Below are 24,544 nucleotides of genomic sequence, written 5' to 3' on the forward strand. Positions count from 1 at the left end.
ATCAAAGTGTAACTTTTCAAAACAGCTTATCCCAATGGATACACATTAACAATATTACAAGAGAAACATATAAACTCCTGACCAACATTAGGGTGATGAACCATTACATGGATGAGGATATGATGAAGTTGATCAAGTCGGTGCTTCAACCAAGATTAGAATATATAGCAGTGGTGTGGTCTCCGCACAGAAATAAAAACATTAGGAAATAAAATTAAATCAGAGAGGAGCAACAAAAGAGGCACCAAGCTTGAGAGACATGACATATGAGGAGAGAAGAGAAAGAAGAGTTGTGATGGCAGTGTACAAGTTGATGAAGAAAGTGAAAACGATTGACAGGGATGACTTATTTATATGTGATACTAGAACACAAGAGGTCGTGGAAATAAATAAAGAAAAAGTGCCTGAGAGGCATCAAGAAACACAACTTTCCTCATAGATGTACTGATATCTAGAATAACCTCTAAAAGGAGATAGTTCAAACAATAACTATTTTGTGAACTTAAAGCCAAACTTGCATATCTGAGATTTGGAGATGGGACCCCACATGTGAAGTTTACTTCCCATATATCATAACTTGGAAGCTACACAATATGTATCTCTCTCTCTCTCTCTCTCTCTCCACACACACACACACACATATATATATATATATATATATATATATATATATATATATATATATATATATATATATATATATATATATATATATATATATATATATATAAATATATATATATTGACATAATTGCATATACAGTTGGATGATGATTTAACATGAATCTATTAAAAATACTCATCTGAAATGGTACCCTTAATAAAGGATACATTTTCAATTTATAGTGCATGGTTTCTATTTAGAGTATACTCACTGAGTCTTTTGACAAAAACACAATACAATATAAATGCACAATACAAGAGTACAAGCCATGACATGATCAAAATCATTGAGAAACTGTGACTAGTGAGTGCTTCTGAAAATATGCTGGTATGAACAACAATGTTTTTCTTGTTTGCAGGCTGGTGGCTCGGTGTGCCTTAATGCACTGGTTAAAAGTTTTAACCAGCGCATGAATTCTAGTAGCACGTAACCATGCATATGTCAATGTAACTTGAGTGAAAATAAATATGATAAGGAGCTTTGACTACTTCAGCCACACGTTACTGGCTGGATGTCACACCTAACTACTCTGTATTTTAAATTAATTTTCCATTTACAAGCAATATTGCCACTGTGAATGCTAACTGGCTAATATCTCTTCAACTGCCGTTGGCATCTAACAAATGTATCCTAAGCCAATCATGGTCAAGCTAAAAATGTCACTGCAGGGTGAATAGGAAATACAATCAACAGAACAATGTTGATGCTCTATATTCCTGCAGCCAGGCACAGCAAAGCCAATACTGCTGCAATGCATGTTAACTGGTAGACTTGGCAAAAATCATGATCAAAATTTGGACATATTTACTTTGAAGACTGTTGGTCACAAAATATTTGAAATAGTACTAACAATGGATAATGGTTAATAGAAAATGCACTGTTGTCTGCCTCATGGCCAGGCACAGCAAAAACAATATAGTCACAGTGGACATGAACTAGCAAATGCCACACACATTCTTATGGTTGGATTCATGAAATGCCATACATTAATTAGGGATAAATGTTTATAGAACTGCACTGTTCTTATGCTCATGGCCAAGTGCAATAAAACAATATTATTGCTGTGAATGTTAAATGGCAGAGGTTCTGTGAATTGTGGTCAGTGTCTGGGAAATGTTTGTTTTAAAGTCTTAACTGGTCACAGGAATGATTTCTAACAATGGGTAAACAATGATGGAAAGTGCTCTGTCCTCACTGCAAGGCAGCACTGCAAATGCAATACTATTGTCAATATGCATGCTAACTGATGGACACATGACTTAGGGTCAGCATCCAAAATATGATGATATAATTAAATTTAATTGTCTGCAATTCAAGCCAAAATCAAGATGGTCTGCAGTATACTGATTCCCTGCAAAATTTCTTTTCAGCAACTTTCTTTGGAATAGTATCATGTTAAATCAACATCCTATTGTCCATCTGTGTGTGTAGAGGTGACGCATGTATATATATATATATATATATATATATATATATATATATATATATATATATATATATATATATATATATATATATATATATATATATATATATTGGGTGATCTCTATAAGATCCTATACAAAGAGAGGACCCTGAACAACAAAAAAATTCAAAATCAGTCTAGCTGGACACATCCAAAAGAAGGACATTACACACTCAAAGCAATTGATAGACACACTACATCTTAGCCAAAATCAAATGAAGATTTGAAGGTGAAACATGTATCCTATGTTCATAAATATAATATCTTAGGAGGTTATTGGTGTCAATGTAAATAATGCTGTTGAGATATGAAAACTAAATGGAAGTATATCCCCATTAAGTAACTGTCAATCGCACCACATAAGTGAGAGCCCACTTATCATACTTCTTTGAAATTACTACACTGACATGGGGAAGAATATATTTATTTACCTGTAAAATAATTTCCCCAAAATAATAAAATATACAGAAAAAATATATTAGATACCTTGTAAAATAGTGGAACTGTATATATTTGGAAAATAGTCCCAAATTAAATTAATAATCATGAGAACCATAAACTTTAACTGTTTTACAGAAATTAAGAAATGACTCCTTTAGACATACCTTAATGCTTGATGACTGCCAAAAAAAAATGCACAAACTTTCATCAGTCACAGTGAAGAGTATAAACCAGAATGACCCATTTTAAATAAAGCATTCATTGAAAAGCTTTAGTGAATATAGTACAAATGTAGAGAACAGTTGTGATTAAACATTAATTACAGAATATATTTAAGAGAAGCTATTGAAAGATTAGAAAATTCAAGTTCTAAGTGCTAAGAGATGCTGCATTATAGGTGAGAACATGTTATAGAGATTATTTACACTAATTTTGCAAACTTGTAAACTGTAACAGATATAATTAGTGGAAATACCAGGGCTCTTACCAATCTGTTAATAGGATGAACACCGTAGCTATAAATACAATGTAATGACGTTGAATCATGCTTTTGATTTTCAATATGGCATTGTATCTGGAATACTGTATGCTTCCATTCATTCTTTTTTTTTCTTGTCTCTAAAGAGTAAAGTTTAAGGAAAAAACAAACTTTCACATAAGAGAAAACCTTCAATTACTTGCATACCTTTTGATTTATATTGGTATTTGAAAAAGATGATTTAGTGAAATTATATAGTTTGAAACTAAAATTGCTATATCTTTAATGTAATATCTAGTGAACATATTTTAAATTAAACAGATGGCTGCAACTGTATCATTCTTATTTTTAAGATGTTTTCTGTGTAGGCAGTTACTTAAAAGCCTATATTATAGAATATGAGTAGTTCAAGTTAAATGAATTTGGATACAAAATGGAACTACGTATTAGGTCATTCAATAATGTACAACACAATGACTCCAGCATCACTGTTTTTGACAAATTTTCTATAATTGGTATATTATCATATATACTCAATACAACTCAACTTTAGGAAAGAGCTGAACCTGGATAACTTTTATACCCTATTAACAGATGGCAAGACATGAATCAGAGCAAAGAACAAATACAAAAGATAATACAGTAAGAAGAACAAGCAAGGGAATCAGTCTTGATTATGTAGACAACTTACACACACCGACAAAGGACAGATTTACCAGAGTCAAGACAGTTACAGAGTTCTTTGGGAATATCATGTAAGCTGTGAGTATGAGATGCAAGCGCAACCATTTCAAAATAGAATCTCATATACTTTTGGTGTCTTTTCAAAAAATGATTGTGTTAAGATGTAGACATTTTATATGTATTCAAATGGAGATGGAAAATTAATGCTTCATATTTACATTATATAAAATTTAAAATTTGAGGTGATTCATCAGTTACTATAAGGAATGTTGATATATTCATCTCAGCTACAGTACATTGGTCACTTGTGGTCATGAATATTCCTCTACAGATCCATTATACTGAAAGAAGCAATGTATGAACAGTTCCTTTGATAAGGGAAAATAGTCACTGAAACAATGAGGTAAATCTACTGGTTTGACACATACTTGTAGTGTGGTGAGATAGTACATGTTTAATAAAAATATGAACACATAATTGTGTAAAACCATGAAATGTTCAAACCTATTTTCACAACCCAGTCTGCTCATCTAGCCCAAAGCACTCAATCCAAATGTGCAACTTGAAGGATAAGTTTGTGTAAAAATGCAGAAATCTTCATTTTTTTTTTTTTGTGGTATTATTTGATTTCATTTTATAAAGATATGTGATGCAGCACCATGTAATGCATTATGCCATCTGTTCTACCTCTCAACTTCTCTCACAAGAACATGTATAGTAACTAGCAACACTGAATATGCTCAAGGAACAACCTGCATTATCCTGTGCAAATGCATGGTTCTGTTTGTTTGTAACTTCTCAAGTCATCCGCTAAGTGAACACTCATATTTGGGGGAAAATATGCAAGTACAGTAATTTATCTTTTATCTGAATAGCAGCAGACCCTTGCCTATTTGAATTAACTAATGAATTTTGTAGGAATATCCAATGGCACAATAAATCAATGTATGTGCACATACATACTAAGCAGGGCTGGGAAGTATTTCTAATTTCAGTACCAGCAGTGCATGAATATAAAGATGATGGAACTATGGTACTAAGATTGGTACCAGTATTGATGGGAAAGCTGTGAGAAGTGAACAGCATGACATAAAAACACATTGCCAGTTGCAGGATCCTCCATAATTAGTGAGAAGAGAGATGAATTGTGCACTGCATGTCCTCTTTTTCAGCAACACCCACACACTCCACGGCCAACTTTATGACTGTATGTGACGGCTATGGTATTCTCAAAATTAGATACATTGGCTTTTATTTAGTTTCCCCCTATCATGATTACTGATTACTCCTACTTCTGTAAGCATTGCGTAGGAATGATAAAAATCACAAACAGGAATTAGTGATCAATGTCACAGGCTTCCATCTGCCATCAAATGCAGCTGGTGGCATGCTGGTATGCAGCTGCAGATTACTGTTATGTTGGTATTGGCAGTGCTGGGACCAGTGCCACGACTTGCACAACAATAGAAATGAGTTGTATACAGTCTGCCTGCCTTATCCATAGGTATATGGCAGGGCTGTTTGATTTAAATCAAGATTTAAATCAAATGATTTAAAAAAATCATTAATTTAAATCAAGATATATATTATTTAATTTTTTTCAATGATTTAAATTCTGATCTTATTGCAGGGCAACAATATAGAATGGGAAAATAAACAAAGAAAACACTAACTTTGATATCAATGTTTTCTCTGTCAACCTCACAAATTTTCCTGAGCTGATATAGATATATATCTTCAGTCAGCCACACATGGTCCATCTAGTATCATGGGGCAGAACAAGACGTTGACCGCCTTTTTGACAGTATCTTGCTGAGGCAGAGTGATAGTTTCAAAAGTATTTTACAACGTGAACCACATGTTCTTCTATGTTACCAATTTCCAAATCATGAGCCAAAACTTTTAGAATGTGTGCAGGGCAACCATGGGCTAACAACTTCAGTTCATTTGCTTGTTGTAATTGCTTTCTCATCTCGTTGACATTGGCTGTAGTAGAGGCTTAAGTCTGTCCTCATATAGCAAGTTTCTCACCCTGTGGATATTTTGTTTTATGCCTCCATGGTCTAGTGGTGCGTGCCTAACTACGAATCCGTGGTCCTGAGTTTGAATCCCAACCGGAGCAGTCAGTGTGCAGCTCACCCAGCTATTCATCTTCCCTTTCGAGCTGGTCGATAAATGGGTACCTGGGGAAACCTGGGGAAGGTAAACTGTGGTAACCTGGATGTCATGCTGACCCTGTGTCCCGGGGTGATGGGCTCTTCCCACCACAGGCTCAAGGGCCAATGTTACAGAGATGGGGACTGCGGCCATGCTCAGCTACACCGTATGCCACCATCTTTACTCTTTTGGTTGGTCCCAGCCAATTGGTGGCACGGGCAACTGTTTTATATTGCCGCCATCTTGCTTGACTAATCCCCCCCCTCCCGAACTTCACTTGATCCTCTTTAGAGAGTTTCGCTGGAGTCCGGGTTGATAGCCAATCATCAGGACAGCATGTGGGTTGTCTTGGGCCCCTCCAAACACTCAAATGAACTAAAGAAAAGCTATTAAGAGGGACAAAACTCACCAACTATAGGAGGTGGCAGGAAAGGAAATATTTGAAACATATACTCCTTTTTTTTCAAAGAATCACTTCACATACATACATGGATCATCCAGTCTTTTTTGAAACATTCATTTGAAGCTGCTGTCATTTTTCTTTGTGCAATTTCAGTCAGGACGTGTTCAAAACATGACATGATCTGGTTAGACTTTTAAGAGACTAGACGGAGTTGTGGTGTGGCGCTGGCCAGTGGCTGGTTGGCTGTGGATGGTCAGTCTTAGGACTGGCTCAAACAGGCAGCCAGGTTACTTATGATGACGGAATATGATACAAGAATACTCCAACAAGTGTTTTAAACTAATGTAGAGAATATTGAGGTTTACATTCATTTAATTATTTCAATAAAAAAAAATAATAATAAAAAAAAGATTTAAATAAAAAAATCTGATTTAAATTAAAAAATCTGATATTTTTAATTAAAAAAAAAAAAAAAAAAAATCCCAGGATCTCTGTGGCTATGCAAAACCTGCAGATGGTCTGGACACCTCCATAAAATGACACAATTTTACCTTATAAATGTCCATAACTTGAGTCCCATCTCTAAACACTACACAGGTTCTCATATAACATTTTGTTATAATGCTGATGAGAATAAAAATGTCATAAAAATTCATTGTGTATAAAAATCATACAAAAATGTTACTCTACCAGCTCATCAACTGTTTGTAGTTTTGTTACAGTTTTCATTACCTGTCTGATGTTATTGCCCATTAAAACAAACAAACAAACAAACATGTAATAGCATATAATTCATGGCAGTAGAATATGTTGAAGTGCATGTAGTAGTTCTTATTACTCATATGACATTTTAACAAGCAATTTTTTTATGGAATAAAACATACATTAGTAAATCATATGAAAATGCTTATAGACATGATGGAGTTCCTCCTGCTGTCTTTAGCTTCTAGATTACAGGGATTTTCTCCAGCACCATACGAGCTATTTTAGTCGGTGCCGAATGCTGAATTATTTTATTCTGAGGTCAATTACTTCAATACTATCACTCCACTCAAGTTCATTTTGGTCACATTCAATTCGGCATACCTTGAACATGACAATGATTGGTGTTGAAAATTGTAACTCGAGCTTTAGTGGGAGCAGGAAAGGTGTGAATGTGGGTGAGGGGGCATTAGCTGTCCATTTCCGAATATTTCCAGTTACTCGGATATTTCTCGATGCAAAAAAATACACTGATGATCAACAAAAAAGTCTGATTTCAGTGCAGTACAGTTTGTTCAGTTACATTCAGTAGTTTTGGAGAAAAAAATATGCTAAATTTTGAGGTGATGCAGTTTTTTCAGTATACTTCAGCATTTTCACATGACTTTCGTACATTTCGACAGCTGGCATAGGACTGACTGACAAGAGGAGGTTACCAACTACTGAAATTTACCCTAAGAATAGCAGCACATATGACTGATTTTTGCTACATTCCCTGAAATATTCCAGCAGAAAATTGCTTGTGTTATACAACTACACCCATAGCTATGGCCACAATTGCTGATGTGCTACACAACTTTATACCCAATGTCTAAGGGTTAAAAACAATGCTTCCATGATGACACCCTGCCTGGTCAGTCTTTCATCTCTGTCTATCAAATCTATCTTTCCTTCCTGCTCAAATACACCTACATACAATCTGTGCCTACGAAGGGTGACTGCTCTATCCTTTGAAACTATCCAATCTGCCTCTAGTTTTATTTTCTTCTATTTCTAAAGCTTTGGACACAATCCTTAATATGAAGTTTCTTCACCATCAATCAACATCGCTGTGTTGAAGTAGTTAGCTCACCTATCTACACATTCACAGGCCCAACTTTGAATCCTGGCCGAGCAGTTAATGCAAGCCCTCCAGTTGTTCATCTTCTTGTTCGGGCTGGCCGATAAGTTGGTACCTGGGGAAACCTGGGATAGGTAACTGTGGTAACCTGGATTTCACACTGGCCGTGTCTCAGGTTAATGGGTTATTTCTTGCCCCAGGCTCAAGGGCCACTTTGATGGATATAAGCACCGAGGCCATGTGCAGCTGTAGCATATGTCCCTAAATTTACCGATACTAATCAACTTTTAATGTTCTCTAATTTCCAGTATGGATTCTGCAAGGAGCATTCACAGGTGATCTTGCATTCCTAATCTATACCTTTTCACCCTCAAATAAAAAAAAGTTGAATTTCAAATTCAAAAAGTTGAATTTCAAGTTAAAAAAGTTGAATTTCAAATTCAAAAAGTTGAAGTTTAAATAAAAAAAGTTGGAATTCAAATTTAAAAAGTTGAATTTCATATTAAAAAGTTGAATTTCAAATTTAAAAAGTTGAAATTCAAATTTAAAAAAGCTGAAGTTCAAATAAAAAATTTATATATATATATATATATATATATATATATATATATATATATATATATATATATATATATATATATATATATATATATATATATATATATATATATATATATATATATATATATATATATATATATATATATATATATATATATATATATATATATATATATATATATATATATATATATATATATATATATATATATATATATATATATATATATATATATATATATATATATATATATATATATATATATATATATATATATATATATATATATATATATATATATATATATATATATATATATATATATATATATATATATATATATATATATATATATATATATATATATATATATATATATATATATATATATATATATATATATATATATATATATATATCTATATATATATATATATATATATATATATATATATATATATATATATATATATATATATATATATATATATATCTATATATATATATATATATATATATGGCCGAACTGGTAGCGATTGGGCTCACATTCACTGCGTGATGGACGACAGGTTCAATCCCACGCTACCACTGGATTTTTCAGTCACCGCCGAGTGGCTTAAAACTACCCACATGCTGTCCTGAAGACCACCCATCAACCCGGACTCTAGAGGAAGCCCAAGCGAATCAAGAACGAGTTCGGGGGCAGCATGACCCAATGCAAGATGGCGCCACTATAAACACTCGCCTGCCAGTACGGGCTGGGCCGCCCATCAGGCCCCACCTGGAAGAAGCCTTGGGCCGACCATCAGGCCCCACCAGGAAGATGCCTACCGGCGCAACAGGCAACGACGTAAAAAAAAAAAAAATAAATAAATAAATAAATAAATAAAAAAAAAAAAAAATATATATATATATATATATATATATATATATATATATATATATATATATATATATATATATATATATATATATATATATATATATATATATATATATATATATATATATATATATAATAATAAGTTTGTGGATGTATGCATTTATGTATGTATGTATGCACATATATCTCTTTCTATCACTTGTACTTCATTTATTAATTTGAACTTCAACTTTTTTTATTTGAACTTCAACTTTTTTGATTTGAAATTCAGCTTTTCTAATTTGAATTTCAACTTTTTAAATTTGAACTTCAACTTTTTAGATTTGAAATTCAACTTTTTAAATTTGAAATTCACCCTTTTTAACTTGAAATTCAACTTTTTAAATTTGAAATTAAACTTTTTAAATTTGAGGGTGAAAAGGCGTATACCTGGTCATCCTCATTTAGCTGTTTAGGATTCTATTCCTCTCTCTGCATATTCATTTCCAAATCCTTTTCCGGCTGATCTATCTCCACTGTGGTAAATGGTCGCCGTTCTACCTCTACACTTATAATCAGGGGTGTTCTGCAGGGGTCTGTTCTATTTCCGACTCTCTTCCCATTGCTCACTGATGATTTTTCCAAAACAAACTGTTCTCTCCACTCTTATGCTGATGAGTTTATTCTGTATCATTCAACATTTTTTAACAATAGTAATTACACAGCTCAAGCCTAACCACTGACCTTCCTATCATTTCTGAATAGAGCAGAAGGAACTTGAGTGTCCTTCAATACCTCAAAGCCTCAACTTCTACATTTGACAACTTGATACAATCCTCCGAGCATCTATTCCCTATTCTTCAACAACACGGCTGTTCCCTCCTACATTAAAAATTTTCAGTCTGTCCTTAACTCAACCTCTCAACTGGAAATTTCTCATCACTTGCTAAATCAGCTTCCTTGAGGTTAGGCATTTTGTGCGTCTTCAGGCATTCTTTTCGCTCCCCCAGATGCTAACCATTTACAGTGACATTGTCTTCCCCTTCTGGAGTATGCATCTCATGTGAAGGGGTTTCACACACACAGCCCTCTTGGACAGAGAAGAGCCTCAGGCTTCTTGTCTCATCAACTCTCCTCCTATTACTGATTCATCTACCTCTTAAACACTGCTGCAATGTTACCTCTCTTTCTGCTACTTTCATGCTAACTGCCTTTCTGAACTTGCTAAATGCATGCCTGTACCCCACCCACATTTTTTTTATTCTAGCCCATCCCTATGCTGTCCTAATCCCTTGTGAAAGAGTTGACCAGCACCATTTTTTTCCATTTCTTTCACTATTAAACCCAGGAACAGCCTTCTTTTGTCTGTATTTCCTCATTCCTAAGACTTTAACAATCTCAAAAGAAGAGTGTAAATTCACCTATTCAACTTATTTTCAATTTGAATCTTTTTCTAATTTTCCCTTTTGGGGAGCACTGTTTCTGTGAGCTATATTTTGTCACTTTTTTTTACCTTGACTGCTTCCTCTGCTGTATAAAAAACGCAGTAGTATGATATGTTACAGCAGCAGCAGGAGGGGTGAAAAGAAAATGGCACACATTTTATCCCAGCCTCTGAAACTACATGTCCTTTGTTATCTCTCTCTCTCTCTCTCTCTCTCTCTCTCTCTCTCTCTCTCTCTCTCTCTCTCTCTCTCTCTCTCTCACACACACACACACACACATACAACAACAGCCCATGAAGTGTTGGGAATACTGCCTTAGTTCTTTTCTTCTGTGTTATCTTTTCTCCACATTTGATACTCTTGTCATATTCAGCTGCTGTAGAGAAGAGGAATCTCCCTACAGCAATATTGATGCATTCACCCTTCGACTGTTCTCGGGTGAGTGTTGCGATGTCTTCATGGTGTGCTGGGTAGTCTAGAATAAAGTGCTCCAGGTCCTCTAAGCTTGCTGTGCACATGATGCATTCCATACCTTCATTCTTCAACCTTTTTCTATTGTTCAATGGTAGATTATTTCTTTTTGCTCTGAAGAGGATTACAGATGCCAGGGTTGTGTCATAGATATTATTTGCATAAGATTTGTTTTTTTTGTCTGTGCTATATTTCAAGGCTTGCCCTCAACTGTTCTTTATTTCTCCCTTTTTCTGTGTCCAATCATTCTTCTTTTTATTTCCTCAATTTTCGATGTCTCTTTGTTTCTCTTTATCAAGTTGGTGCACCCTAAATACTTTCTCACACTTTTTGTCCAGCTGTAGTATTTCCCTTGCATCTTTCTGAGGATCTCATCTACTATAGTCTGCCACAAATATGAAGTCAGTTTGGGTGAGGCCTGAACCTCTTCACAGCATCAACCCCAATGCATCACTTTCTCCCTCATATGTCATCTATGTACTAATTGAAACTGTATATCAAATATTCTGCATACATTAAATAAGATTAACCCCTTGACTGGGGATTTCCTACAAGAAGACATCACCAAGCTACAGGAATGGAACAAAAAGTGGCTGCTACAAATCAATGAAGAAAAATGTAAAGTCATGCACCTTGGGAAGGGATATCCAGCATACCAGTACCACATGGGGAACACTCCACTATCCACCACAGAGGCAGAGAAAGATCTGGGACTATATGTTACCAGGCTACTAGTGAAAGCCAGATCCGTGCAAATCGCAGCGGACGTGTTAAGCAAAGCTATGGCCAGAGAACTCCCGAAGCACACTCCACCCAAACTGACGTCATAGCTAGGTTGGATTTTAGTTTGTTTCTGGTGAGTTCCTGTCTAGCATGGTCCACCCAGCCTTCTCTTTCCTGTAAGACATCAACTGCTCTTGTATAAAACTTCAGTAGGTCTGTGACACAATCTCCCCTGAAGCCAAACTGATGATCCGTGAAGACATTCACCTCTTGTAAATATTTCATCCATCTGTTTTTAAAATTATAGTCTCACACAGTCTAGCCACAACACTAGTCTGTGACTGGTCTGTAGTTCATTGGTTCTTCTTCATTTCCTTGTATACTGGCACTGTGTTGGCACATTTGCTATTGTGTGGCACTTGACCTTCTTCCAGTGAGCTAACAACCAAACTTTGTATCTTATCAACTACTTAAGTCCTACACTTTCATTATCCAATTGGACACCCTGTAAGGGCCTGGTGTCTTCCTCAAATCTTATTTTCCTAAAAGATTCTTCAATTCTTCTACTTTCACTTCCATGTCCCTCAAAACTTCAAAATATACCCTCAATACCTTCAAAACTCCCTCTTTTTTTTCCATTAGGTCACTTTCCACTGTGAAAACTTGCTGGAACATTTGTTCATTTTCTGCTTGTGTCTTTGCCATCTCATACACTTCTTTAATACTCATTTTACTTTTTTCACATCTACAGAAAAGTTTGGGTTCTTCTGTGAATTTCTCTACGTCATCTCTCTTAAAGTTCATTTCTTCCTCCACAAATTCGTACATAGTCATGTCTTCACACTCACTATTTCTCTCTTGTTCTGTTGTTTCTCCGCCTCCTCCATTTGCTCCATGTGATATCTTTTACTCTTAGCTATTTCACACCCTTTATTGCACCAATTATTTTCTGAGTTTTTTTTTCCAGTCACCTTTGGCACATTATTTTCCACTCCTTCATTGTATGTTTTTAGGAAACACTCCCATCTTTCAAGAACAATGTTTGCCTCATCAAATATACTTCAGTCTGCTTCCTTATAGAATTTCCCTAAGACCCCCCAAAAAGATTTCCTCTGGTTGAATCTGTCTCTTTTGTAGAGTTCATATCTCGGTTCTTCACTTCCTTGTAATAATTTGAATACTTTTATACATTGTGTCATGATATTTTGCACTGCAATGTTTAATATCCTGCTGCCCCACAACTCCTCTCCTGCCTCCATACTACAGCCTTCCCACTGAACTTCTTCACAGTGGAAGTCCCCCACCAGTACTGTCACTGACATGGATCAGATTTTCTAAACATTTAGCGGCATCATTCACCATACTTTGATAGTCCATCTCATTGCATACCCTCATCTTTGGCAGGACACATCCCACTGTAATATCTTTTTTTTTCTTTTTCTGCAAGCCCAATCATATTTGCATGCTTAATACTTGAGCCATGCCCTCACCCATACACACTGTCCACCATCATGTTTTTCACCACCACTATCACTTTTCCAGTCTTCCATTTCTATCTTTTCCTTATATTTTAAAGTTAGTTTTCCAACATCTTAAAGTTGTTTGTCATTGTACAGTTTTGCTTTCACTAAGCATAATACATCTGGCTTCCTCTCTTATAGATAACCGTTCATCTTCAGTTTGGCAAACAGATCTCCATTAACATTTGCATATGCTATTTTCAACTCATTTCCTTCACTGTTTGCCATGTTGACTAAGCTTCTTCTCTCCAGAGTTACCACTTTCTCAACCTTTGGTCTCACACTCTCCAGTAGAACCTAGTCTTCTGCTTTTCCATTCTCAAAATGTGTTTCTCATTAGCTTCTTTAATAAGCTTCTTCCTTCTTTATCTTTCCTCTTCACATGTGTCTCTCCTAATAAATAGTTTATCGAAGTTTGTGTGTATACACATGCACCCACCCACACACATATGTACAGGCACACACACAATTTTATATTATATATATATATATATATATATATATATATATATATATATATATATATATATCTATATATATATATCTATATATATATATATATTGGTGTGTGTGTGTGGGTGTGTATATATATATATATATATATATATATATATATCTATATATATATATATATATATATATATATATATTTTTTTTTGGTTTGCATATATATTTTTTCTTTTTTCTATTTTTTTACAAGCTGCCAAGAACTTAGAATCCCAAAAGTGGAGTTGTCTTAGAATATACTAACAATATACTAACATAAAATAAAACAAAAGTAAATCATATTTAGAGTAGGTATTGTGTCTGAAACAGTGAGTACAACACAGAAAGTCTTACCTATTTCCATGTACATGGGAGGCACAGAAGGCAAAGGAGTAGTGAATTAGGGTTGGGTCAATCATCTGGCCCTTCTCAGCACGGTCCAGAAGGTCCTCAAGATAACACAGGTGTCGGTAGCAGCCTCTCACACCATACCGAGCCTGGTACTCATCTAAGGTAAAAATCTGACCTGGACTGAACCATCCCTAAAAAAATAATAAAAAAAGAGAGAGAGAGAGAGAGAGAGAGAGAGAGAGAGAGAGAGAGAGAGAGAGAGAGAGAGAGAGAGAGAGAGAGAGAGAGAGAGAGAGAGAGAGAGAGAGAGAGAGAGAGAGAGAGAGAGAGAGAGAGAGAGATTGTTAATATTGGAAAGAGCATTCTATTATTCAAAATGTCATGCTGTAATTATGTACAGTAGGATCTCACCAATAATGTCTAAATGGTGCCTGAAAAAATGCCATTATTAACATAAACGTTATTTGTGATTAATACATGTGCATAAAGGGATGATTGGTGCTGCCACCCAGGGATTTTCACCCATTTTTCCATTTTGAAACCCTCCCATCACTACTTTCATCAGCTAAAATAATAGGAATCCTAGTTGAATCAACATGAGTAATACGGGTGTTTGAAGTGATGGCTGTGCCGAAACTTGCGCATGGCAGCTACTGTGACATGTCGCTGGGCACATTCTGATCCTGACCTGTCATATCTGGCTCATCCACTTCAGTCAATGCATCACAATACCTGTCCAAATCAACCCTTACACCTACTTGTTGTAGAGGCAATACTATCACACAGCGGCACAGGCCAATCTTAACCACAGTGCGTGAGAACTGAGCTAATGAGTGACCTGACTGTGACCAAATATGAGAGAATAACACAACCTATCAAGCGTTGTCTGTGATTCCTGACCAACATGTAAATAACACTAAGTGGTACCAAAAATGTACAATGCCAATGGCCAAACTGCAGGAATGGTCATCTTCTGAACTTTGTTGAAGTGAACAATTAAAATATCACTCAGTGCTGTGCTGACATTAGGGCAGGAGTTCAGATAACATGTGAAGCATTGGGGGTAAAACAATGTTCTGTGAAATATCCTTATATATATTTTCCCTTATCCTTGATTGCACTACAGTCACTAATAGCTCAGAAATTCTTACACTCTGGTTTAAGGTGTTATGTGTACTGCTGTGCGATATTTTCACCTCTATGACCAGTAGCTGTATTGATTAGCTCTGACAGGTGTGATAATGTGTTGACGGAAGAGTGTGAGCCTGGCATGTGAGTTGGGATGCAGCCACTGGTATGGCACTGCAGCCTGCAAGCACAAGCACTGGAATGAAACACCTCATTAACTCATATGAGGTTTGTTTTATTTTACTTGTGTCAATTCAATAATGGCTCCTATTAGTTCAGCTAAAAAAGTGATTGGAATTTAAATAGGATAATGGATGAAAGTTCTTGAGAGGCAGCACCAATACACCTTTTATACATGTACCCTTGGCTGCAATTAAGGTGCAAGTCTAAAGACTATATCATCAAGGTGGTAGCAAATAAAAACCTTCCAAGATACACCCAGATGCTTGATTCCAGGAAAAAAAATCAAAGAATCAAAATGTTGCTGAAACTTGGTATCTTTTACAATTTGCTGTTATTGTCAAAAATGCAACTGGCAAGATCTTACTGTACAAATCATTCTGAATATCCACAAAGCTTAATAGAATAGTTCAATGCATTCAGTGTGCAGAAATGTGAAGAGACAACATTGGCATTATATGATACATGACTGCTACCAGGTAACATTATCAGGTCACTCAATAGTTCATGGAGAACATTTTAGAAGATAGACTAATGAAATAATGGGAGCAGGGACATCTGTTGTATTAAAAAATTCTGTCATGCTTTTGTCTTTTCAAAAATTGTCATGAAAATATGCTGTACAAAAAATAAAGCAGTGAGCAGAAATGGTAGTGGTCTGAGTTTCTATTTCACTTTAATATAGCTTTTAGAGTAATGTACATGTGAAGGCAAGATAGTCAATATTTTCATTACTAGTGTTTATACAGCAGTGACTAGAAATATCTGGCGGCAATGTTAGACACAATATATACATAAGAGTGCATGCCTACAAGTATAAACAAACAAAGGCAGAGTCACAAGTACATCTTTTTTGTTGTGTATCATTAATAATGACTTCCTGCAGTGTTTTATATTGACCACAGGAGTGTATGTCTGCTAGTAGAAATAGACCCAGACAGAGGTATGAGTAATTGTTTTTTCTTGTGTTCAGTAATACGTAGGACATCAGGGTTGGTGCATAATATGTGGTGGCAATGCTGCATTTGCCATTTTCCTTTTCAACTCCCTGGCTGGCCAAAAATATTATACTACGGTGAAGTATTTATGTATTTATGAATATTTTTTTTTGTAGGAGCAGCGAGTAGCGGGCTTTTTTTATTTTTTATTATTGTTTTCTTTTTTGTGCCCTTGAGCTGTCTCCTTTGTTGTAAAAAAAAAAAAATAAATAAATAAAAAAAAAAAAAAATAATAATAATAATAATAATAATAAAAAATAAAACAATAAAAAAAAATGTAAAGTTACAGTACGGCTGCATATCAGTATGAAACAACAATAAACAAATATGTCTGGTGCATACGTGGCCATTTAGCAGGACGGAAACCAACGTATGGCTGGACCTGTTTCGATATCTGGACTTTGCCCGGCATATGTCTGTCAACCGCTGGACATAGCTGGGCCACAGATTTTTGGCCCATACTTCTGTTTTGACTCCCAGACTTGACCGTGCATTTGGTCAGCAATTGCCAGACCAGGATTTTGTCCAGGAAATCCAATATCTGGGAAATTGAGAGTCAAGTGTATGTGCTTCTGCTATTCTTATCTATCCCAGCCGTTGAGAGCTCCAAGTGCCCCACATGCCCGGCCATCTACATCAATGGCCACACAACCCCTGTAGAACAATGTAAATGCCAAAAAAGGGCAAAGAAAGCCTTTAGTGAGTGCTATTGCCCATGAGCTGGAAATTAGCCAAATTATGGGTAGTGATGAGGACTTAAAAGGGGATGGAGGGTGGGGGGAAGTACTGAAGAACACATTGCTTCGTTTGGCCTGCACAGTGGACAGCAGTAGCATGTAAAAAGCATGTCTATTCTTGATATGTATGTGTAACCCACCCAAAAGAGTCATCTTGTGATGCTAGGAAAATTATCAGTCATATACGTATGAATATGAAAGTTGCACTCATTGGTATGGTATAATCAATTCATTAATGTCAAATATGTGTAAACCAATATTCATCCATTTCAAATTAAGCCCAGTTCTCACATTTTTATGCTTAGAATACTACTTATTTCACATTTAACTAGTCATTTACTGTTCCTTATTTTGTGTTCGCGTCTCTCTCTCTCTCTCTCTCTCTCTCTCTCTCTCTCTCTCTCTCTCTCTCTCTCTCCCCCTCTCTCAGTTTTGAGTAAATGTGGTAAAGCCTCCCTACTTCACCTCACAATGTCCCACATTCCAGAAATGTTTCAACCCTTGTTGTGGCTTCACCTTAACTCTGCCCGCCATGCCTTCCGTCGTCGACTATGTTCTAACTGATATTCAAGCTTGTCCTCTGTGTGCTTGTATGGCACATTCCTGATGCAAATCAGCATGTTTAGGATTAATAAAAGGTGTGACTTTTTCATATCCACAAATATTCAAATATACTATTGAAAAAACAGCTTGAAGATTTATGCCAGCAGTTGATTTTTATGCAGTCATAAACTTATAATGAACAACGCACAAGTGCCACATCTATCTAAAGCCACGCTCTGTGGATGGAGAGATGAAATGAAACCGACTATAGCAGGTGACACGTGAGAGCCCTCCATCAGTGACTGGGTGAAATGACATTGAATAGGGTCTACTGTTGAATTTACTGGAGGTATCTTGATTAGCATGTGTGCCTGATGTATGCACTCAGTGTATCATTGATGATAGAGTAAGAATCACTGATATGGCAACTTGGAAATGGATTTATCCCAGATTTCTGTCAAGTAATTGTGCGACTTGGTGAAAGGGATAAACATATGCCTGAGGGACCTGACTTGAGAAGCTATTTTGGAAAAAAACATGCATTCGCAAAATGCAGACAGTTATGACTGTGCGTCCTAAGCCATTCTAGTACGTATTTTACCCGAGGTCTTGGATTATCATTAGCCACAGTACGTATTCCTATTTCAACACACTTTAAATAATGTCCTCCCACCATTCAATTCAGTAGGTGTGGACATGTCACCCTACATAAGAAACCAGTGAACTTTCTGCCCAATGAATCCCATAAATGTTTCTAAACATCAGGTTTTTAGGGACACATTCTAAATGTGTAAAGAGATTTGTCTTCATTGAGAAAATATCTAGGTAAAGTAGCAGGTTCTTCTTGGCAAGTATGGAATTAGCAAAAGTTTATGAGAATATTAAAAGGGATGGAATGTGTAGTTTCATAGGCAATGAAAAACTTCCATAATAAGAAGCACAGCAAGTCTGACATAATGAAGGGTTTTGTTATTGGTTTTAAGTAAAGATCTACAGAGACAGAGAGAGGAGGGATGTAACAACCACAATGACAGAACATGGTATATACTTTATAAAATGTAAAATTTAAGTCATAAATAAATGTCTGGGGGTAAAATTAGTGATGCTGAATGTCAAAAAAAAAAAAAAAAAAAAAAAAAAAAAACAGGTATCATAACTAAAAACAAGTAAGTGTTTGAAGAAGCCCCCAAAAATCTTTTAACTAATAAATAATAAAACAATTACCATGTGAATTAAAATAAAAAAATACTTAAAACAGCAAGGCATATCTGTGTATACAGGTTTTTAAAAGCTACGATTCATGAGCTGGTAAAGCTGGGCAATTGAAATACTCGTCCACTGGATCTATCAGATTGAAGCCTAAACCTACACTTCTCAATAGGAGAAAGAAAAGGCTGGATACCCAAGTCTTTTCCTTGCTGCAGATGATGGCGTTTCATCAGCAGGAGGCAGTCACAGCACATCTGCAGACATTCAAACTGACAATAGTAAATATGTGGCTGGATACACGAGCAGCCAGATGCCAAGGTTGCAACATCCCAGTGGCAGAAGGGGTGGCCATAGCAGCATCAGTGCAGAACTGCTGATCTTTGATCTGATGATCATCTTTGACACTGACATTACATTTATGAAGTCAAATAAAGGCCAGTAATGCAAATTACCACGGTTAAATAATATCTCAACTATGAAATTATTATTAAATCCTTGATGAAAGCAAAGCTCTATATTTGGTCTCTAATAAGAAAGAAGTGTCCAGATATAGGAAACAGGATAACTTTCATGCCATTATATCAAGAATTTCATAAACTATTAATATAAATGATAGTTTATTTTCACATGATGTTTAGCCTCCAGAATTCTACTTCCTAGCCATTTAGTCTGCTTATGTATGGCCTGGATACTGACCATTGTACCTGCTCATAACTGTGGAGTTAAATGCTCACATGTATCCAGGCTGTCTCAGAGCAGATTAACTATAATATTATATATGCTCATGTATTTAGGGCTGAAGAGGGCAAAGTAAATTAACCTATCATATCCTCATGATTAAGTACAGGAGAAGGATAATACTTTTGCTAAGATGTTGATTCATTTTCCTTGTCCTTCAGTTTCATGGCTTGACGCTTTAACCCACGATACCACCGCGCCCCATGAGGTACAAGTCCACATATTTTGGTAAAAACAGGGTGGGTTAACTTTTACATGAGGTGAATATTTTTACACTAGTATATGAGTTCTCTAGATGGTAAACAATGAAAACAGAAAAATCCTGTCTTTTAAATGCTGCAGAGTAAAACTTCCCTAACTTAAATTGAGGAGCATGTGAGAAGGTGTATTGTGTTTGAATGCCTACACATGACAGTCTATGTAGGGAACAACAATCCTAATAGCCACAGGCCCACACCCATTCAAATTACTAAGTTTCTTGGAGTACTGGACGACACCCCAAATAATTTCAGATATAGATGCACAATTATTGAGTAATAGCACACAGCCACACACTAATGCTATTTGTATGTTTACTTGTCTTAACCCCTTGACTGAGGATTTCCTATAAGAAGACATCACCAAGCTACAGGAATGGAACAAAAAGTGGCTGCTACTATTCAATGAAGAAAAATGTAAAGTCATGCACCTTGGGAGGGGAAATCCAGCATACCAATACCACATGGGCAACACTTCACTATCCACCACAGAGGCAGAGAAAGACCTGGGAGTATATGTTACCAGGCTGGCAGTGAAAGCCAAATCCATGCCAGTTGCACCAGATGGGTTAAATGTACATAGCTTTTTGGATGTTTTAATTCATCACGTACTGACAGCATTATGTGTTTGCTCATGGCACTCTTTTCCATTAGTTCTTGCTGTAAAGAGTGGCCTATTCGACACCCATTCACTATCCCAATATGCCTATTAGTAAAGAATTCTGAAAGAACACTGTTTTTTCTGGGACACAGACATCCATCATCTAGGCAAAATTTGATGCCTTTTCCTTTTGATATACAGGCATCCCTTGCTATACAATTCGGTTGTTCCCCAAAAATTGACCATAAAGTAAATGATCATTAACTGACTTACAAAATGGGTTCAATGGGGATACATTCCGAGCCAGCCCCAAATAACGACATATTTATCTCAGAAAAGTTCCCCACAACAAACTCAAGAGCATTAATTTGCAATGATAATTCAGAAGAAAAAAAAATAGCATGCCACATTGTTCATTCCTTGTCTTTCACAATGGTGCTTTAGAATGTCTAGCTTCATTTCCACCACAAATTTTTTCCTTTGCCTTTTGCCTTGGGCACTGGTAGACTCACTTTTCCAGTGAAGAATCAAGGAGCACTGCTGGAATAACTTTGTCAAATTGGTGATCGCTTTGTGTGACTGATTGTAGGCCAATTACCTGTATATTCCTTGAATGCCAACTCAAGCTATATAAGCATGTGACATAATACCTGAAAGTTCACCCTGCTTGCAGAGTTGTTTCAGTAAACGACACTCCTGAGTGAAGGACACCAAGGAGGCACCTCCAAATATTGTAGCTAAGGCATGTCAATGCATCCTGTTGGGAGATATGTACTTGGTGTAGGAAAGACACCTTCGTGAAGACTTACTCAGAGGAACCCCCGGAAATGGCGTCACAAACTAGGAAAGGTAACATGCTCCCACTACTTGATTGACTCCATTTAAAGAACAATTAACTGCTTTTTCGTAGCATAGAAGGATGACACCAAGACTGGAGACTGATGGTGTTATCAGTTTGAACATGACACAATACATGTGGTGCAAAATTGTGTTGACAGCTGGATGGAATTAATGTATAAACACAATATCAATAATTTATGATAGTTCACTTCCCACACTTGAGTTATGTAAAGAGAGGAGGGGAATGGAACTTTTCATGCATCCATGTGCTGGTCAGCTCACAATGTATGGTATAACTGGAAGGCTTTTCACTGTAACTCAAAATCCATCTCCCTGAAAAAGTGGAACTCAATTCAATGACTACCTTGATATGATTAAATAGCAAAAATCTAACTTACTAAAGAACAGTAGGGATCACCAAGACGGTATTCCAGTGTTTGACTCTGTAGAACTCTAAAAAGGTTGTGGTGATCAAATCTAACAGGATCTGCACTAATATATTCATCCATTCCGTGTTTTTTTGCCTTGTCAGCATCTGGAGAAAAAAAAAAAAAGTATATTAATATTACCATTTGAGTAAAAAAAAAAGAAAAAAAAAAAAAGTTGGTGTCTAAGAAAATTTAAAGGCACAAGAGCACCCAAAGTTATTTAACCCATTAACTGCAGCATTTAGTTTAAGGTGATCATTTCCTTGCAACTTTCCAGGGCAACAAACTGAAGTGAGTAAAATTTCAATCCTAGCTAATCATTCATCAGTTCTCCATATGATTTTTATGCCATATACTATTGTCATCTTTAGTAGGTCTGCCTTGCCTGAATTCCCTTATGACAACTATAATAACAATGAAATTCTCACCTTCTTGAATTTTTTATAGTCTGCCTTGCTTGAATTCCCTTATGACAACTATAATAACAATGAAATTCTCACCTTCTCGAATTTCTTATAGTCTGACTTGCCTGAATTCCCTTATGACAACAATAATAACAATGAGATTCTCACCTCCTTGAATTTTTGATAAAGTTGAATTTTTTCCCTGGGGCATAACAGGTGGGGTGGGTTTGTGGGCTTGGCCAGTGGCTCTGTAAAGTGCCGTCACCCACTGGTGCGACTCATTTTCATCTTCTGTGGCATATAATATAGATTCTCCTTCTCTTACAGCATTGAAGAAAAATCTACCACCCTCCAGATCTGTAATGTGTCATAGTAATGTTAACCACATCTCTGATATATGTATATATATAAAACATTTAAAGGCAAAGAAAGCAGTTCATGGAAAAAAAAAAAAAAAAAAAAAAAAAAAAGCCCTCTAAGTGCTTTTCCTGCAAAGAGAACAGTAGGTCTCAAAAGGAAGTGTAAGATTCAGTAGGAGAGATGTATTGAGACTCCCCTTTGGAAAATATTCAAGTTGTAGGAAGGAGGAAATGCAGACGAAGGAAGGCTGTTCAAAAGCATACCAGTGAGACATTTAAAGAACGAAGATGCTGGTTAAGTTTTTAATAAGGGATTTGGACAGCATGAGAGTGAGTTAGACATGTGCAGTGAGAGTGGTTGAGGCATGCAGTTACCAATTTCAATCATTAAAACAGAAAATGCAGCAACATTGAGGCAAAATTTAAGAGGTAGAAAATTGTCAATAAGAGAGAAGCTGATATAGTAAAAAGCCTTTAACTCTATTATGTCCAAAAGGGCTGTGTGTGTGTGTGTGTGTGTGTGTGTGTGTGTGTGTGTGAGGAACCCCCTAACACATGAGATGCATACTCCATACAAGAGCACACAAGGGCTTTGTATATGGTTAGTATCTGAAAGGGGGAGAAGAGTAGGTGGACACAACAAAGAATGCCTTACTTTGACGAAGCTGATTTAGCATGGGATATGAAACTCCCAGTTGAGATTTTTGGTTGAGCGTAGGTTAAGAATGAATAATAAGTTTAGGAGAAGGGGAGAGTTGTGTGCTCCACTGCTGTGCCAACACGACATCTGTGTATTTACGATCATCTGAACACCTGCTTGTAGTTATGATCTGAAAGTCACTATGAAAACACATGATGACTGACATAATGATGATTGATAATGATGGTAGTGGTGGTGGTGGTGGTGGTGATGATAGCAATAATGTGTTTCAATAGGAAGTATTTTTAGAACAGGAACAAATACAACTACTGCATTTTGTTTCTAGTGCACTATATGGGTCAACAGTAAGTGGATTAATGTTCTACCATCATGCATCACTAATCAACATGCATGAAAATACATTAATCACATATTAGCTTCATTTCAGAACTCACCCATTCCAACCATAAGCTGAGCTGCAAAAGTCAAGACATGAAAATATTATCATCTGTTAAAGTGCAAAGCTGAGAGTCCTACATATATGTGTACATGACAGATTCATCTGATGTATGTTTATACTTGATAAAAATAATGAAAAATGAATCGTATTTGCATTTAGAAAAACGTCTATACAAACACACAAACTTACATACAGGAAGACTGGAAATGAGAATGGGAGACACTAAAAAGTTTACCCCCACTGACTTGAGTGAATTTCTCATGTGTTCAAGAATGAGCAGAAGGTTGTTTAAGAAGCAGCCTCGCAGGAGTGAAAAGATGTTTGGAGATGGTGGCGCTTCTTGTGAATAATAGCGCTAGATGGTTTTACGGATTCTGCTTTTCAATATTCTTTTTCCTTTTTTTTTTTTGCATTTCTATGTAATTTAATTGGTTTGGGGGACTTCCAATACTGTTGAGAGGCTCTGAATATATCCCCACTAGACCCAT

At 35.9% G+C, this 24,544-nt stretch overlaps 1 protein-coding gene across 21 annotated transcripts in view; it reads right to left on the minus strand.

Annotated features, from left to right (window-relative positions):
* The window catches only part of LOC127005904 (calcium-dependent secretion activator-like), a 214,093-nt gene that overhangs the window by 91,248 nt on the left and 98,301 nt on the right, over positions 1 to 24,544 (minus strand). For 18 of the 21 annotated variants that reach the window (XR_007758972.1, XM_050875264.1, XM_050875267.1 and 15 more), the window contains 5 exons: positions 24,052 to 24,072; positions 22,766 to 22,954; positions 22,164 to 22,300; positions 14,538 to 14,725; positions 2,735 to 2,749 (listed from right to left, as the gene is read on the minus strand). Coding sequence is in view for 20 of the 21 variants with exons in the window: in XM_050875264.1 (XP_050731221.1) it covers positions 2,735 to 2,749; positions 14,538 to 14,725; positions 22,164 to 22,300; positions 22,766 to 22,954; positions 24,052 to 24,072 (550 nt within the window). In the remaining variant the exon portion in view is untranslated. The remainder of the gene's footprint in view (positions 1 to 2,734; positions 2,750 to 14,537; positions 14,726 to 22,163; positions 22,301 to 22,765; positions 22,955 to 24,051; positions 24,073 to 24,544) is intronic. The other 3 variants (XM_050875273.1, XM_050875269.1, XM_050875276.1) reach the window with 2 other exon arrangements.

The sequence above is a fragment of the Eriocheir sinensis genome, chromosome 31 (genome assembly GCF_024679095.1).
Source record: "Eriocheir sinensis breed Jianghai 21 chromosome 31, ASM2467909v1, whole genome shotgun sequence".
Lineage (NCBI taxonomy): Eukaryota > Metazoa > Arthropoda > Malacostraca > Decapoda > Varunidae > Eriocheir > Eriocheir sinensis.